The sequence below is a fragment of the Sander vitreus genome, chromosome 11, assembly GCF_031162955.1.
Source record: "Sander vitreus isolate 19-12246 chromosome 11, sanVit1, whole genome shotgun sequence".
Lineage (NCBI taxonomy): Eukaryota > Metazoa > Chordata > Actinopteri > Perciformes > Percidae > Sander > Sander vitreus.
In genome coordinates, this window is record NC_135865.1 from 21,784,110 (window position 1) to 21,799,223 (window position 15,114).

At 38.8% G+C, this 15,114-nt stretch overlaps 1 protein-coding gene across 1 annotated transcript in view; it reads right to left on the minus strand.

Moving 5' to 3' along the window:
- The window catches only part of nalcn (sodium leak channel, non-selective), a 71,762-nt gene that overhangs the window by 55,321 nt on the left and 1,327 nt on the right, over positions 1-15,114 (minus strand). The window contains exons 2-9 of the mRNA XM_078262339.1: positions 11,589-11,729; positions 11,185-11,367; positions 8,612-8,695; positions 8,328-8,467; positions 8,098-8,226; positions 2,924-3,075; positions 1,560-1,702; positions 1,152-1,256 (exon numbers count right to left, since the gene is read on the minus strand). Coding sequence (XP_078118465.1) covers positions 1,152-1,256; positions 1,560-1,702; positions 2,924-3,075; positions 8,098-8,226; positions 8,328-8,467; positions 8,612-8,695; positions 11,185-11,367; positions 11,589-11,729 — 1,077 coding nt within the window. The remainder of the gene's footprint in view (positions 1-1,151; positions 1,257-1,559; positions 1,703-2,923; positions 3,076-8,097; positions 8,227-8,327; positions 8,468-8,611; positions 8,696-11,184; positions 11,368-11,588; positions 11,730-15,114) is intronic.

Sequence of the window (15,114 nt, forward strand, 5' to 3'; positions counted from 1 at the left end):
CTTTCATGATATTTGCCAAAGTTGCTTACTTAAACTTTGGGGTTGTCACTCGCTAAGTGGTTCATGTTGTTTTATTAACAGCCTAACATTTGCAACCTTAGCTATCTTGTTGTATGGAATTATTTTGAGGGGCATTTTGTGCCTTTATTAGATAGTAATAGTAGAGAGATGACAGGAAATGAGGTAGAGAGATTGAAAAAAAGATCCCTAGCCATATCCTCTAGTATGTTCTGGGTCTTAGACACACCCAGAATACCTCCATTGGGATGTATCTTGGAAGCCTCCTGTTGCCCAAACTACCTGAAAGGGTTCCTTTTAACACCAAGGAGAAGTGATTCTTTTCCAAGCTCTTTTCAGAGGTTGCGGGTTCGACTCAGCCCTGCGGCCCTTTGCTGCATGTCATTCCCCCTGTCTCTCCCCTCGTGAAGGAGATAGCATGGAGTCGATTCTGGCCTGCCTCGCCCCCGATCCCTCCCCCTCCTCCTCCTCCTCTTCCAGCTTGCTGGGATGTAGTGTTGACAGATGAGCTCTCAAGTTGCTGGTCGTCGCGTGGTATGTGAGTTTGGTCCTACATATTTTACATATCACTCCTTACTCATGATTTTTCCCTGTTTCTTTGGGAAACCAAAGTAGCGCCACACGTGGCTTTTCAAATTGTCAGGAGTGTAGATTTCCAAGTCCTCATCAGGCGTAGTTGTAGGCGTTGGCGCGGCCATTGTTTTGGTATACAAAATAGGCGCTAACCTGGACGCTAACGTCACCTACAGGAGCCCAGATTACCAATATTGCCTTGCTAATGAGCTCACGATTCACAACTTCACCAGGCGTGAAAAAGCCTCGGAATCTGAATTGAAAACAATGTTTACAAGCAAACAAAAAAATAATGCCCATAACAGGTTTGAATATTAAGGGCTGCCTAATATTCGTTCCAATATCAGTATTTTTTTAAATATTTGAATTATAGTTTGGAGTCAAAGCCCTAATGAAGATGCACTCTCGTAACCCTTAAGAAAGCCATTCCTGTCAAAATGTGTTTCATTCCTTAGAATCTTCCGAATTCATGCAACTTTGATGAGCAGAACTCTGAACAAATTGTTTACACTCAACTGCTACTTTATCAGCTTGTGTGTCTGTGACTGTGATAGTCGTACCTGTGTTGTAGCAGTAGATGTGGTGCTGCTCCTTGACCCCCACATCTGCTGAAATTGCACTCTTATCTCAGCAAATGTCTCGATGATGACTGCAATGAACACATTCTGTGAAGGAGAAAGACAGAGAGAGTGAAACAGAGACAGCGGGAGAGAAATAGTGTTGTGACAATTAAAAATAAATGTGCATCTCCCGTCTCTTGACTTCCTTTCACTATCTGTGTCGTGATATTCATTCTCTCATTAGCCAGAGAACATTCTACTAACAAGGGGAAATCTTTATGTCTGTAGGAAAAAGGTTAGGTTATGTCAATTAACCAAAACCTCTCAGTGTTCAACTATCCCCTGCTGCGATGCCATAGGAGCTTAAAAGCATTAGGAAAAGTGCAGTAGAGAGAGATTCGCGCTCACCTTGACAAGCCATGCCAAGAAGAAAATTAGAGTAATAAAGTAGAAGTAGGAGCGCCAGCGAGGGAAGCTGTCAATGGCTCTGTACATGAGGAACACCCAACCCTCCTGTGATGCAGCCTCATACACAGTAAAGATACTCGTACCTAAACAAAGACAGACACATGAGTCAGAGAGATGTACAGTCAGATAAAAAAGCAGAGATTGTTATTGAAACAAGTGTCAGTATCGGTCTTTTGCGCCAAACGCTGATGTCTGTGAGCTTCACACCAATTATCATGGCTCCCCTCAGACTAAGCCTTTCAAAAAAACATTACCTTGAGTTTCTATATTATAAGAGTACATTCTGACAGCGTACAGGATGAAAAACAGTACCCCGGTATCCTCATGGTTCCCATCCCTTCTTTATAATGACAAGACTTAGAATTCTAACTATTTGGCATCTGATGAAATTATCTTTAAGCATGCCTATGTCATCGACACATTTGGTCAGATGTAGCTAATTAATGTAAATTCTGTGAGTTGGCCAAGCTACAAAATGAAACTCTTGGCCGTTTTCTGGTTAATGTACTCTCTGCAAATGAACTGTCTGTACTTTTAACACTCAGCCAAAGATGATTTAATGAGGGAAGAAACACCACTCCATATTATTTTATTGTTATCAGTAAAGTAACCAGTAGCTGACAGCAGCTGGCAAATGTAACTGACAGATAGCACATCAATAACAGTAGTCGGAATCTATCAATTTAACTATTAAGCACCTCACATTATTGTTTTAAGTGTCTTCGATGTCGAAGTCTTCGATGTGACTAAAAATAGCGCATCTCAATTCCCTACTTAGGAAACAAGAACCATTCCTATAACTAAGAATGTCCATAATAATAAAATGTGGGTTTTTATACAAGGCACTTAAGCTTCACATTAAAAGCTAAATTAATATTTATAAAGTGTGTTCATAGACCAATACATTTAGGCTGCAAATTGCATTGAATGTGCCATGTTCCAGTCTATAATATCTAAATGAAGGTTTGTTTACTGTGAGGCTCTCACTCTCCTTCACGGCTATCTAAAGATAAGGGGCTCTGCACTGTGCACTGACACTGGATTTGAGCGATGTTCTGCTGATAAGAATAAGAATGCAGGATGCTTCTGAATGGCAGAGCTTCACGCCAAAGCTATGCTGTTGGCATCATTTTAGCTCTCACTTTCTCACACAGGGTCATTCTTCCAAATTGCTTAACAGAATATACTATACAGTTAAGTGACAACAGAAGTTAATATTAATGTGAATTACTTAATTTAGTTGTCATCAGACAGTTATGTGTACGTGTTTGAATGTATGAAATGTGTAAGTGTATAGCTCATACCTAGTTCATTGAAGCCACTATAACCGAGCTCCTGTCGGCTGAGGCCCAGGTCTTCCAGGTCCTCGCATTTGAAGCCATGAGGACACTGGTAGCCCTCCCCATCAGGGGAACAATGGGTGTCTGGGATGGCCAAGCTGTTCCATGTCACATTACTGACCAAAAGAAGAAGAAAAAACACTTATTAAATCAAATGTATGCAACGTCTGGTACATGGAAATAATATCTTAAATAGAGAAAAATATATACTGTAATGTGTGAATACAAATAGTAACAGCTCACAGCAAAATGAAGACAGAACTTTTGTATCTTAAAGGTCCAAGTGGATTTCAAAATCAATGGTGAGCCGTGAGATCATTTTAAGATTTGACGCTGATACTAGGATGTATAATGAAATCGGGGTTCAGAGTTTATGGTTAAGGTGAAAAATGTATGGCCAGTTACAAATGTAATATAAGCATGACAAACACACATACACAGATGAATATTGCTTGTGTGCACACACATACAGAGTACAAACACACACTGTGCCCTCTCCCTCTTTTCCTGTCTCCCTGTCTTTTAGCCACAGGTGTTATTTCAGGGGCTGCTTTATTTCTCTAATGAAAATGAATGCCTTCAAATTGGCTGCCCAGACATTCATCCAAATTGTTTATTAAGGGGTACAGGATCAGAAGGGATAATTTATTGCACATCGCAAAGGGCAATCAGAGGCATAGTGATGAATCCGATAAAGCTTATTATACTGGACTGAATAATACCACTGTATCTTATCAAATAAATCACTTTTCTTGATGACAAAGAGGAGATAAATGAAGCCTCAAATCAGAAAACAAATGTCCAGTAATAATTAGAAAATCAAACCATATATGTGATAAGACATTATTTATAATTGGTTTTCTGAATCTGTTATTTCATCAAACCAGAATTTATTTGTAATGTTTTATATAATTGAAAATGTGAGTCTGGTCAACAGCTTTTGCCCACCTCAGAACATAATGCACTGAATCAGTGTGTTTTAGTATATGAAGCACTACACTAACAATACCCTTTTTCTTACGTTCTCTATCCAATTTGAAAACAAAGTAATCTTAAAGGTCCAATATGTAATATATTTACTGTAATAAATCCAAAAATGACCCCAGTGCGTCATCAGATATTAAGGAAACATGCTACGTTGAAATACTATCTTTTCTGACAACAATGCTAATGCCAGTATTTTCTCCTTGTAAAATGTCCGTTCCGTGACGGAATTCCTCTTTGTGTTTTGGCCTGTGTGTTGTTATCATTGACAGCCAGGCCGGGTTGCCAGATATACCTGTAAAAACGTAAACCCAGCGCACTACAGCTGTAACGTTAGTATAGCCATGAAAGCAGCAAACAAACGAACAGGATCAACGGAGATAGATTCTACCCAACCTAAAATAAAAAAAAAAAAAAACAGCATGTTTCTAACCGTTGCGTGACTGGTGATACTTCGAGCAAAGTTTCATGTTGTGTCGAGCCTTCTTAGCATTTTAAAAATAGCTATTTTGAGGCTAGCATAAAAGTGCCCCTATTACTCCCATTCAAAAGGCCATTTGACCGAAAAACTAAAATATGGTACATCTTAAAAGTGGCGCTTCCGTCCAAAAATATGCTTTTAAACGAAAGTTTGACTCGGGTACATTCACAAAAAGACCCTAGGTTGCATTTTGCCAACAGTTATGCTTTAATTCAAAGCCAAAAAAGTGTGTCTGTTAGTTGGGTACAGAGCTCCGCGTGAGCACAGGCTTTTATGACTGTCAATATAGCCAGCATCTAACGTTAGCTACTCCGCTGTGCTGTGACATAATGTCTGGCTATGTGAAACAAGTGTCTAGCAACATTGTTGTGGACGCTGCAGTCTCAGCCTGGCAACCTCCGTGAACTTCGAGTCTGGGGAGGAGGGGGCGGGGGAGACAACTCTCTCCAGTATTTTGAATTTGTACTGCAGTAACTATTTTAAACATTAGCTCTCAGTATTACATATTGCACCTTTAATAAACATGTTTTTATATCACATTTCTTTCATAAAAGAGACATGCTTACACCCTCTAAAATGTTACTATTACATTAATTGGTTCAAAATATCTAATCAATAATGCGTTCATTTGGTTGAATCCCAGAAATGATTGTATCATGTCATTCAAAAAAGCCTATATATTATTTTTTAAAAAGACTTTTCTATTTAGAATAACACTCAAACCAAAAAATAGCTTTAAAAGGATGCTACAAAACATAAAAGCCCCATTCATTAGATCTAATTCATACTTAACAAAGTCATGTATGTAATTATTTAAATAGCCATCCTGACATCCAGGAGAGGACACCCTATTTTGTTCACAAATCCAAAACCATTTTCATCTAATATCCATATCAGAAAATGTGTCCCCTGCTATTTTTTCCCAATTCCCATCACATCCCTTGTTTTTGAAAAGCTAGGGCGCTTTGACGTTGTGCTAAGGGCATATGGCAGATAGAGATTAGATACAACAGTCCTTGTGTGACATATTTCAAAAATACCCCATTGAAGCATATATATGTGATTGACTTGGGGAAAGGAGCGCAGCAGCAAACAAATTAGATGTGCCGCCGCGCCACTTTTGGAATGATGGTATAGAGGGATGTCAGAGCTATAAATATGACAATGTTGTGTGCTTTCTTTCCTACTAATGGACAATGTATGAAGTGTAAGGTGCTTAGGCACACAATCGGTAAAGAGAGATAAATGGGTAGCGCTTGAGCAGGAATGAGCTTCATACTGGACAATGTAGGACATTTAAATTATTATAATTAGTATTAGCTCTCCCTGCAGCCTGGGAAATTAACCATGATGGTTGCTTCCCCCATCTTTTGTCTCCACAGAGATTCCTATTCTCTGTATCATATCAACATCCTCAACTGAATAGTTTAAATCAAATTCTTCACAAATGTTTTTAAATACATATTGGGTTGTTTTTTTTTACAGCAATGTGCACACACTGTCAAACATCCCCAATCCCACATCTCCCCCAGTGCTGGTAGCCAGGGGGTTCTATAGAATTTCAACATTATAATACTGGTCATTTCACTTTAATTCATTTTGTTTAAAGATAATTAAAAAGTAGGTTAAGTTAAATTCAAGTTCATGGATATTTTTAATTGAATCATTTTCATTTTTCACCCAAAATTGCTATATTGTTTTTAAAGAATGTGACTTTACATTCCCACCCGCCCACAAGTTGTTGGGTTTCCTGTTGCAAGAATATGCTGACCACCATTGTTTAAAAGTAAACAACGTATTTCAGCAGGAAGCTCCTGCCTATGTACCCTCTAAATTACTATAATTAAAAAATGTATAAGAATGACCAAAACAGCTCCCGAAATATTAGGTTGTTCAGAGGTGCTGCTCCACTTTAAAAAAAGCCAAGTTAATGTGTTACTGCTTAGACGGTCACACCAAATTGATCACAAAAGATGAGATGCTGTCAAGATCTGTCAGACTGACTGATCAGGCTGACCCATCATTGGTTTGCTTTGCGGTAATTCATTAAAGCAGGATGTCACAATGGGGGTGTAAACAGTACACCGTTTTACGTTTTTATTCACTACACTGCACACACTTTTTAACTTTATCGACTCTGTAACTGAGCTGTCACACTAAATGTATTACCTTGGCATTGTGCAGGGGAAGGGTATTGTTTTTAAGCAATCCTGTTAACAGCTGGTCCATAAAAAACTGTATTTTGCGTCGAGCACCAAGTTTGACATTAGATATTCACCATCAAGTCATCTTTTTTTTGTCAATATGTACAATATTTATTCTCATAACACAATTGTGGAAAAAAGAGGACCAAGTTATCAAAGCTTTATCTCTGTTAGAACCTTTGATAACGTCCCATCTCTGGCTGGAATCTGAAGGTAGCGATGAGCAGTATAATTGCTATAAATATTCTTCATGATATCGTTTTGGTTAAACCTGTTGTTTCAGAGTGTAATGGATTTTAACTGTCACATCACAGAGATAGCAATTCACTGTATTTTAAAACTACTGTATGCAGCTGTTAACTTGGGCAATGGCACTGATAGGCCAATAGATCCACATGACTGTACACTATCTATTTGAGCTGTAACAAACAAACGGCTGTGAGATTCTGTAAGAAAAGGTAAGCAAAGAAATGGAGAAGGAAGAGCTTGAAAGTATATATGACATACTGCAATATAAATGCTATATGGAATATAACAGCTGGATATAGAGTTTGTCTTTTTAAAATTTCTGATCTTTTAATGTAGCATCTAGATTGTGCAGACCCCTGCAGTGTTTCACATAGGCAGATTGTAATACAAGCTACCTCTGCAAACCAATTTCCAGAACTCATAAGTAACAAACTTTCAAGCACAAAGCCTGCAGGAAGAACTCATCAACACAGATGAGTGAGCCTACAGTATATTTTGAGTTTTTCAGTAGCTGTATTCATAGGCTATTTATGTTATGATCAAATATGCTTGCTGGTGAATTATTTTAGATTGGCTTTTGTAGGCTGTAATGCGCAGATGCATTTAGGCTCATCTATGCTTGTACCTTATGTGTGTACCAATGGTGTTCTGCACTTAGTGATGGCCCTAGTCCATATACTGTACTGTAATAAGAAAGACACTCAATGTACAGTATTTATCATTTAGCTTCTTAAAACTACTTCATTAACCATTATTACTTCAGTAAACATAAAATGCATCACCATGTCCGTTAAAGCTGGGAAAGACAACCTCCATCAGGTATTTAAAGGTGTTCATTAAAAAGCTGAAGGATGACAGTTTAGTACAATTGCTTAGTTGAAACAAAAAAGGCATCCAAAGTTACATGTCTTTATACTTCATAAAATCGACTCAATTGTGCCTCTTGGACAATTCAGAAATCTGATTCTAAACCTGCAACCTTCTACTTGTAACTGCTTTTTTCTTCTACTTGTAACTGTATTTTCTTTTGCATCCTTATTATCCCAATTTATTTTTCCAATTCTGAATGTTTTATTGTCTTTCTATATTTCTTATGATTGTACTTTCTGTGTTGTTGTTCTGTATTTTTGTTTGTAATCTGACTCAATGACATTGTAAATGAGGGTCGCCCTTAATGATCGCTCAAGGATAAATAAAGGTTGAATGTACGTTGTTCTTACCCTCTCTGTGTATCATTAGTAACACAGTGGTGGTTGAATGTTCCAAACATTTGAACACCCAGAATTCCATAGAGCAGGAGAAAAAAGAGCAGGAAGATGGAGACACTCCAGATCTGTTCCCCAGATCGCCTGCAAAGCAGAAGAGTAAAGAAAGGCATATTGTTACGTGTATGGCTATCCATTAAGTGTGAAGACCATAGTGTAGAGAAATGCTCATGACAGTTTTCTACTTCAGTATGTTGGTGATGCGAGAGCGAGGAAGCTCGAAGCGGAAGTAGATCCTGAAGGCCCGGATCATAATGAGCGCTCGGGGGATTCTCAACATTCCCCATGGAGACATCTGATCCACAAGCTCTGCTATTTCAAACACCTAAAACAAAGAGAAATGGATTGTTACGAAGTAAAAAACAGCTACTACAATTGATTGCTTTATGTCAAGCTGTACAAGCACTTGCAGGAAGAAAATGCCAATATAATTACAGAGAAACCTGTAATTGTAAATGTTGCATTATACCTGCAGCACCAGGGACACCCAGATGAAAAACACCATGAATCCATCAAACATACACCAGCGATCCTTTACATAGGAGTTATCCCCCTGTGCAGAGACAAAACAAAGAAAGAGGAGGCATCAGCAAAAGGCCAAAAATGAGAGAATACTTGGAATAAAAGAACAGGAGCAAAAAATATGAACAAGAATAAATGAGCATCATCATTATCCAAGGCCATATTTTTCAAAAAAGCTGATGTATTCTAACAAATACAAGACATCCTGTGATGTTTTAAGGCTTTAATAATGTCGTCATGGTTCTGAAAATTGCCAATATCAAGTGCAAACCATCACCTTCTAAAAATCTGACAGAGGAAGCTTTTACTGTGATAGAAAGCTGTTGTGTGAAAAAGTAATGGCATAGCAATATCCAAGGAAAATAACACACACAATCTGAAATTACTGTGCCCATTTTGACAGTCTGACAACAATATTCAAAGAGCTTTGTGTTCAACATGATAAGACAAAAAATGAATAGTCCCCTGAAGTGTGAAGAAACTGAAATGTCATAGGGCCAGCAAAAATGAGCATACTTAATAACCACTTACAGATAGAGAGTCTGTAAGACGCTCTTAGGGGGTCAGGAAGACAGGCTGCAAATTGGAGGGTGTGTTCTGAGACACTCTACAGAGACCATGTTTGATTACACACTGACAAGAACAAAAGCATACAATTACTGTACTTTACCACGCTGTGTGCATTGTTTGTTTTGTGCAGGCACTTTCATCAACTAACTACAAAATATGACTTCCAAGTGTCAAGGTTATAGACATGTTGAATAAATCCACAAATCTGAAAGTTCTAATCTGTGACGGGTGCATCATTTACACAAGTTGAATTTTACTTGACATACACAGAAAATAAACAGAAAAATACCTCCCCAATTTACAGACAAAGATGGGTTTGATCTACCTTTAAGAACTAAAAGGAACAACAAGAGAAAGAAGAAGAAATATTCCAGTTTTATACTGTTTTCCTGCACTTGTGATTCTAAATCTGTGTCCTCCAGTGCCTCCCTGCTTGTTATCCTTGATTTGCCAATTAAGCTGTCCACACTTTTTTTATGGCAGTAATTATGCCTTTCATCTACCAGCTGTCTGTTTCTGGATGCTTCTTTAGAACATTATCTGTATACTTTGGATTTGAATTGTGTTAAATCATCGGACTTAAAAACAATTTCATAACTATGAACTGTGAAAAAACTGTTTCCATGTGCTTTTCTATAAGACTAAAAACACATAATGTTTTTACAATAACTATTGATCAGAATGAAATACAGAAAGTTTATGGGCCCTATCTTGCACCCAGTGCAATTGACTTTGTACACCGACGCATGTATCATTCCTATTTTGCACCCAACGCACAGCGGACAACAGACTCACATCGGTAAATTAGCCAGAGGAAATAAAACATGATTTCGGCAGATTTGCCTGGTTCCCAGGTTAACTAGCTAGTGCGGTCCCTGCCGCTAAGACTGATTCGCCAGGACGAGAGTGGCTTACGCCAGCTCCGCAGTCAAACCAGAGCCAGCACCAGGGACCCGGGTCACAACGGGCTGGTGGCTAGCTGCTAGCTAGCTGCTATTTGAAGAAAAAAAAAGGCAACAGCAAGACCCAGCACCGGAGAGACGCAGGGAGGAGAAGGAGCACCCGGGCCAAATCAATTAAATTTTATTTATAGTATCAAATCATAACAAGAGTTATCTAAGGACACTTTATAGATAGAGTATGTCTAGACCACACTCAATAATTTACAAATACCCAACAATTCCAGTAATTCCCCCAAGAGCAAGCATTTAGCGAGACTTTTAGGAAGAAACCTCGGACAGACCCAGGCTCTTGCTAGGCGGTGCCGGTTGGGGGTGTGATGAACAGTGGCAATAATAGTCACAATAAAGATAATGGAACAGTGACTAGAAATAATAATCGTAGTAGTTCATGTCGTAGCAGGGCACTGCAGGGCCTTACAGGATATAGCATGGCACAGCTGAGCATAGCTGTAGGGCACTGCAGGGCGTCACAGGATGTAGCATGGCACAACTAGTTGTTTTGGCCTGAGGCATAGACTGTATGGTCTGAGGCTGTGAGATAGCCATGCCCCTTCATTTGAATATAACAAATGGAAATAAATAGAGGGAAATAAATAAATGTGACATTATGAAATAAAAGTCCCCTGAAAAATGAAATTAAAGTAACACCTATTTATTTAACTATATTGACTAATTTTGTATATTTATATTTACATTTATTTTATTTCCTCATTTATTTATTTTAGGATGTATTTCATAGGCATATTTATTTATTTATGTATTTATTCATTTATTTAATATTTAAAATGGCATATTCATGTGTTACAGTGTGGATTCCAAGTCACAATAAAAACAGCATTTTCCCTCTTTAGTTCAATGTATCTTCTGTTTTCTTTGTTGGTATTTTAAAGTTCAATATTTTAGTTGTGTGGAGAAAAAAACAATGTAATCTTATAGCTTGATTTTGGTAATTTGCTACCTATGACCATGTAACTCTGTCAGTTGCTACCTTGATGATTCCTCTGATGTGCATCTTGGCAATCATCTCTGCGGTGTATAGGAACATGAGCAGTGTGTCCAGCGTGAAGGTCACATACTGCAACGGAGGGTAATGCTCAAATGTCTTGGGGGTGTTCATACACACAGAGATGACACTGATGATGGCACAGGCCCGCAGCAGGGAGTGCACCCACTGCAGAAAGAGGACAAAAGAAGAAACAATGATAAACGGTTCTATAATATTTTGTTATATTCTTTGCTGTCCCGCTATTTGAATAACCTTGCCATATTTGTAAAACAGCATTTCAAAGGAAATACATTAATTAAGTGTGACTTACAAATAATTTAAATATCTGGCATGAATGGAACAAATGACATTGTGTTAAGCTGACCCTGACATGCGAGTACACTCACTGGTTTGTTGATCCAGAAGATGTCAGCACTGTCTGCGAGGGTCTCATCCGGCCCAAAGTCGGTCATGGGCTGGGCCTCGACCCGTGAACTCTGTTTCCTCTTTAGCATGCTGGGACTTGCCGTGCTATACAGAGAGTGGATCTGACAGAGAGAGGGAGGCGAACCAAACAGTCAACAACGCTAAATGAGGAACAGGAGAACACACTGGCTGCATCCAAGTCTGGGCAGTGGCAGTACCACTTTTAGTAACTCCAATGTGTCCAATGTGAATTATAATCTACATACATACCGAGTACAGTACTTAATGCAGCTCAGAGGCACTTGGTTTGCCATATACAGTATGGCCACATTAACAGTAACTGACTTTAAAAATACCAGTGCACTTCTTAAAAAAACAAAAATAGCTGGACAACACTTACTGTAAGTTATTATATTTAAATATAGTATGAATGTATTAAATAAGATCCGTATCAATACTGGCTTCTAAATGTTATTACATGTAGTGTTAAGCTTCAGTATACTGTGATGTATATTCAGTAAAATAAACTACCCTGACTTGAATTGCCAGAACAGAGGTGTGGACTTTAAAATTAAATTTGTTGCATTGTTGAATGGCCACCGTGATACACAACGTAGCACACATGGAACACAGGACGAGTGTATTCACATTGGAACAGCTACAGTAACTTACCATTCGAAAAGATCCTACATGATCTTCTTTGTATTGATCACCAAGGCGTATTAAGCTGTACAACCTACTGTACAGCGTGAGGTGTGAGTTAGTGTTACATGTGCATGTCCATGGTTCAGTATGCTTGTGTATATGTGTATGCAGAAAAATAAAAAAATATTCAGGCCGTTTCAACATAAGAACACAAGAAGAAATGACACTCTGAATGGAGACAAAGCGCACATACCAAAGGGAAAAGTAAAGCTGAAATTGCTCCAGCACTGCACATAACATGCGATCAGGCATACCCTGTAAATGACACACAACAGTTAGTTAACACCATGGCCCTTATGGTGTACAGTACACTACCCACATCTACAGTACGTTCATAGAGACAGGAATGCCCACCACGTCTGACATCAAGGCATATATGCGACACTCAGTGACTGAGTGAGTGAGTGACTGAGGTGTTGTGGAAGAAGAAGATGGGGTGGAGATGGAGGAGGACCAGGGGACTCACTGTGAGGCTCCTCATTGGTGCATTCATCCCCATGTCGCAGAGGGGTGGAGAGACCAACCAGAGAGAGAGAGACTAGAGATGCAAAAAGGAGAATGTCCTAAAGGCCTGGGGGTCCTGCGGCAGCAGTCAGTGAATGGTAGCAGTCATAAGAGCAGTAAAGAGGGGTGAGAGAACATTCACAAGTGCTGCGAGGTGCAGCGTTAGCACATATCTATGCAATCAATTCGCTCCACCCAACTTACATCAAAACATACTTTCTCGCTAACCTCCAGTGGTATGTAGCCATGATGATAGTTTTTGGATATATTTGTCCATATTTTGAGATATATGTATCTGATATCTCTGGCGCCGCCCCAATACAATGTCTGTGGGGCTCTCAGCACATTTGAAAACATCTCTTTCTAGAAACAATACCCCTTTGACACTGGGGAATCCACAGAACACACTGCCAAATAGTTTTTAGAGGAACCATTTCTCTGGCAGTAGTTTCTCACCCAAAATAACAGAGACACAAGCTCAATTCCATTCACCTTCATTATACTGGGATAGAGAATGAAATCTCAGAGACAGATGCCTCAGAAGATCCATCTAAACCTATTTGCATGGCTAGATAGGAATGTGAGAAATTGCATGATTTGTAATTTGGGTGAAACAATCCTTCAAAAAAACAGCACTGAAATTCAATTCAATAATGTGGGATAGTGAAGGTATTACACATCAAGCAATAGATTCAATTTGTAGATGTCATCGACATAAACACAAAAAATCGGAAAAGGAAAAGCCATCAATTCCCAAATGCCCAGATGAAATGTGTCACTGCATCATGAGCGCATGAGCAGTTTCTGAGTGTTTCTGTGTTCCCATCAAAGAAATGTGCTAATATCTCCAAGTGAAATAAACAAAAACTGAATTATTACATTTACAGTTACTATGAACTGAACAATACATTGTCTGGTAGTCTGGTAGTGAAGTTTTTTTAATAGTATACTTGATAAATGAGCAAATGGCCTGATCTACTGTCTCAATTAAACTCTAACATGTAAACGGGCAACAAATGACTTGAATAAATAAAAATTTGAACCTGTCCTCAACAGACCGAAATTCCACAAAGAAGTTTTTGTTCAAAAGTGACAAAAACTTTGCACACCTTTTTAAAAAGTAAAAAGAGAAAATGAGAACAAAAACTCATGGGCAGATACTGTAGAACAATGTAACCGTGTCACCCTTGTTTCCTTTTATGCTCTTACCAAGAAAAGAAACTGTCCATATAAACCCCATGTAGTTAGAAGCAATTTCCCAGTGTAATTGCTACACTTAACATATGCAGATGGAGACGTGAAGAAGAGTGAAAACTAAATTGCAGGGTCTAAGTGCTATTATGTGGGAGTATAGGTGGCAAAGACTGCAATTACTTTCCCATTTGGAGAGAAGACATGTTCCTCATGGGCAGGATGCGATCACTGGGCAGATTAATTGTAACTGTGAGTATTTGTTGGAGCCTGCAAACTTTTTTCGCTGAAGTTTTATTCTTGAAGAGTGCACTTTGGCAGTATCATCTTAATTACAGCAGACAAGAAAAAGTTTGGTTGATGCTGGCAGCACATTTGTACAGTTCTTTTTTTCTCTACCATAGCCTTGAGTGGCAATTAGGCATTTATACAAACTGGTCTTAAGTAGGTGCGCTTAGTTCAAATTTATGGAAGGGATCAATACATCCTCAAGATAATGGTGGACTCATACAGCTCCTGACTGAGGAGATGGGCATACAGCGGCCACATTAACATTGACACCCCCTTTATTTCCATGTTGAATTTAATTTAAAGCCACATTCCACAATATTTTACGTGAACAATGGTTTCAATTATTAAGCGTACTGTGAAATGTGCCACTCATGGTGACGAACACATAGAGAGTTATCACCCAACTCCAGCAGTTTCCCCCTACCTGCTCTCATTGACTTTGTTTCCAGCAGCAGCAGGCATTTCTTTTCTGACAAAATGCTCTGATACTGTAAACCCACCGTGCGCTACCTGCGCAGCACCAACCAAAAGACAGACAGTAAGCAACTAGCTGGTGAACATAATGAAGCATTAAAGAGCCAGAGCGACAGATATTTCCTTCAGGGATTGGCGGAGACTGAGACAAAGCTAAAAGGAGTGTATATTGAGTTTGTATCATAGGTTTGTATATATACAAACCTATGATACTATCTACCTACTATCTTTATTGATAGTGATATGTATTGATATTTCTGGCCACCTGATAAATTTATCAGGTGGCCAGAAACACAACTCCAAATGAATGCTAAAGTTCCGTCATGCTTGCGTAATGTGTAA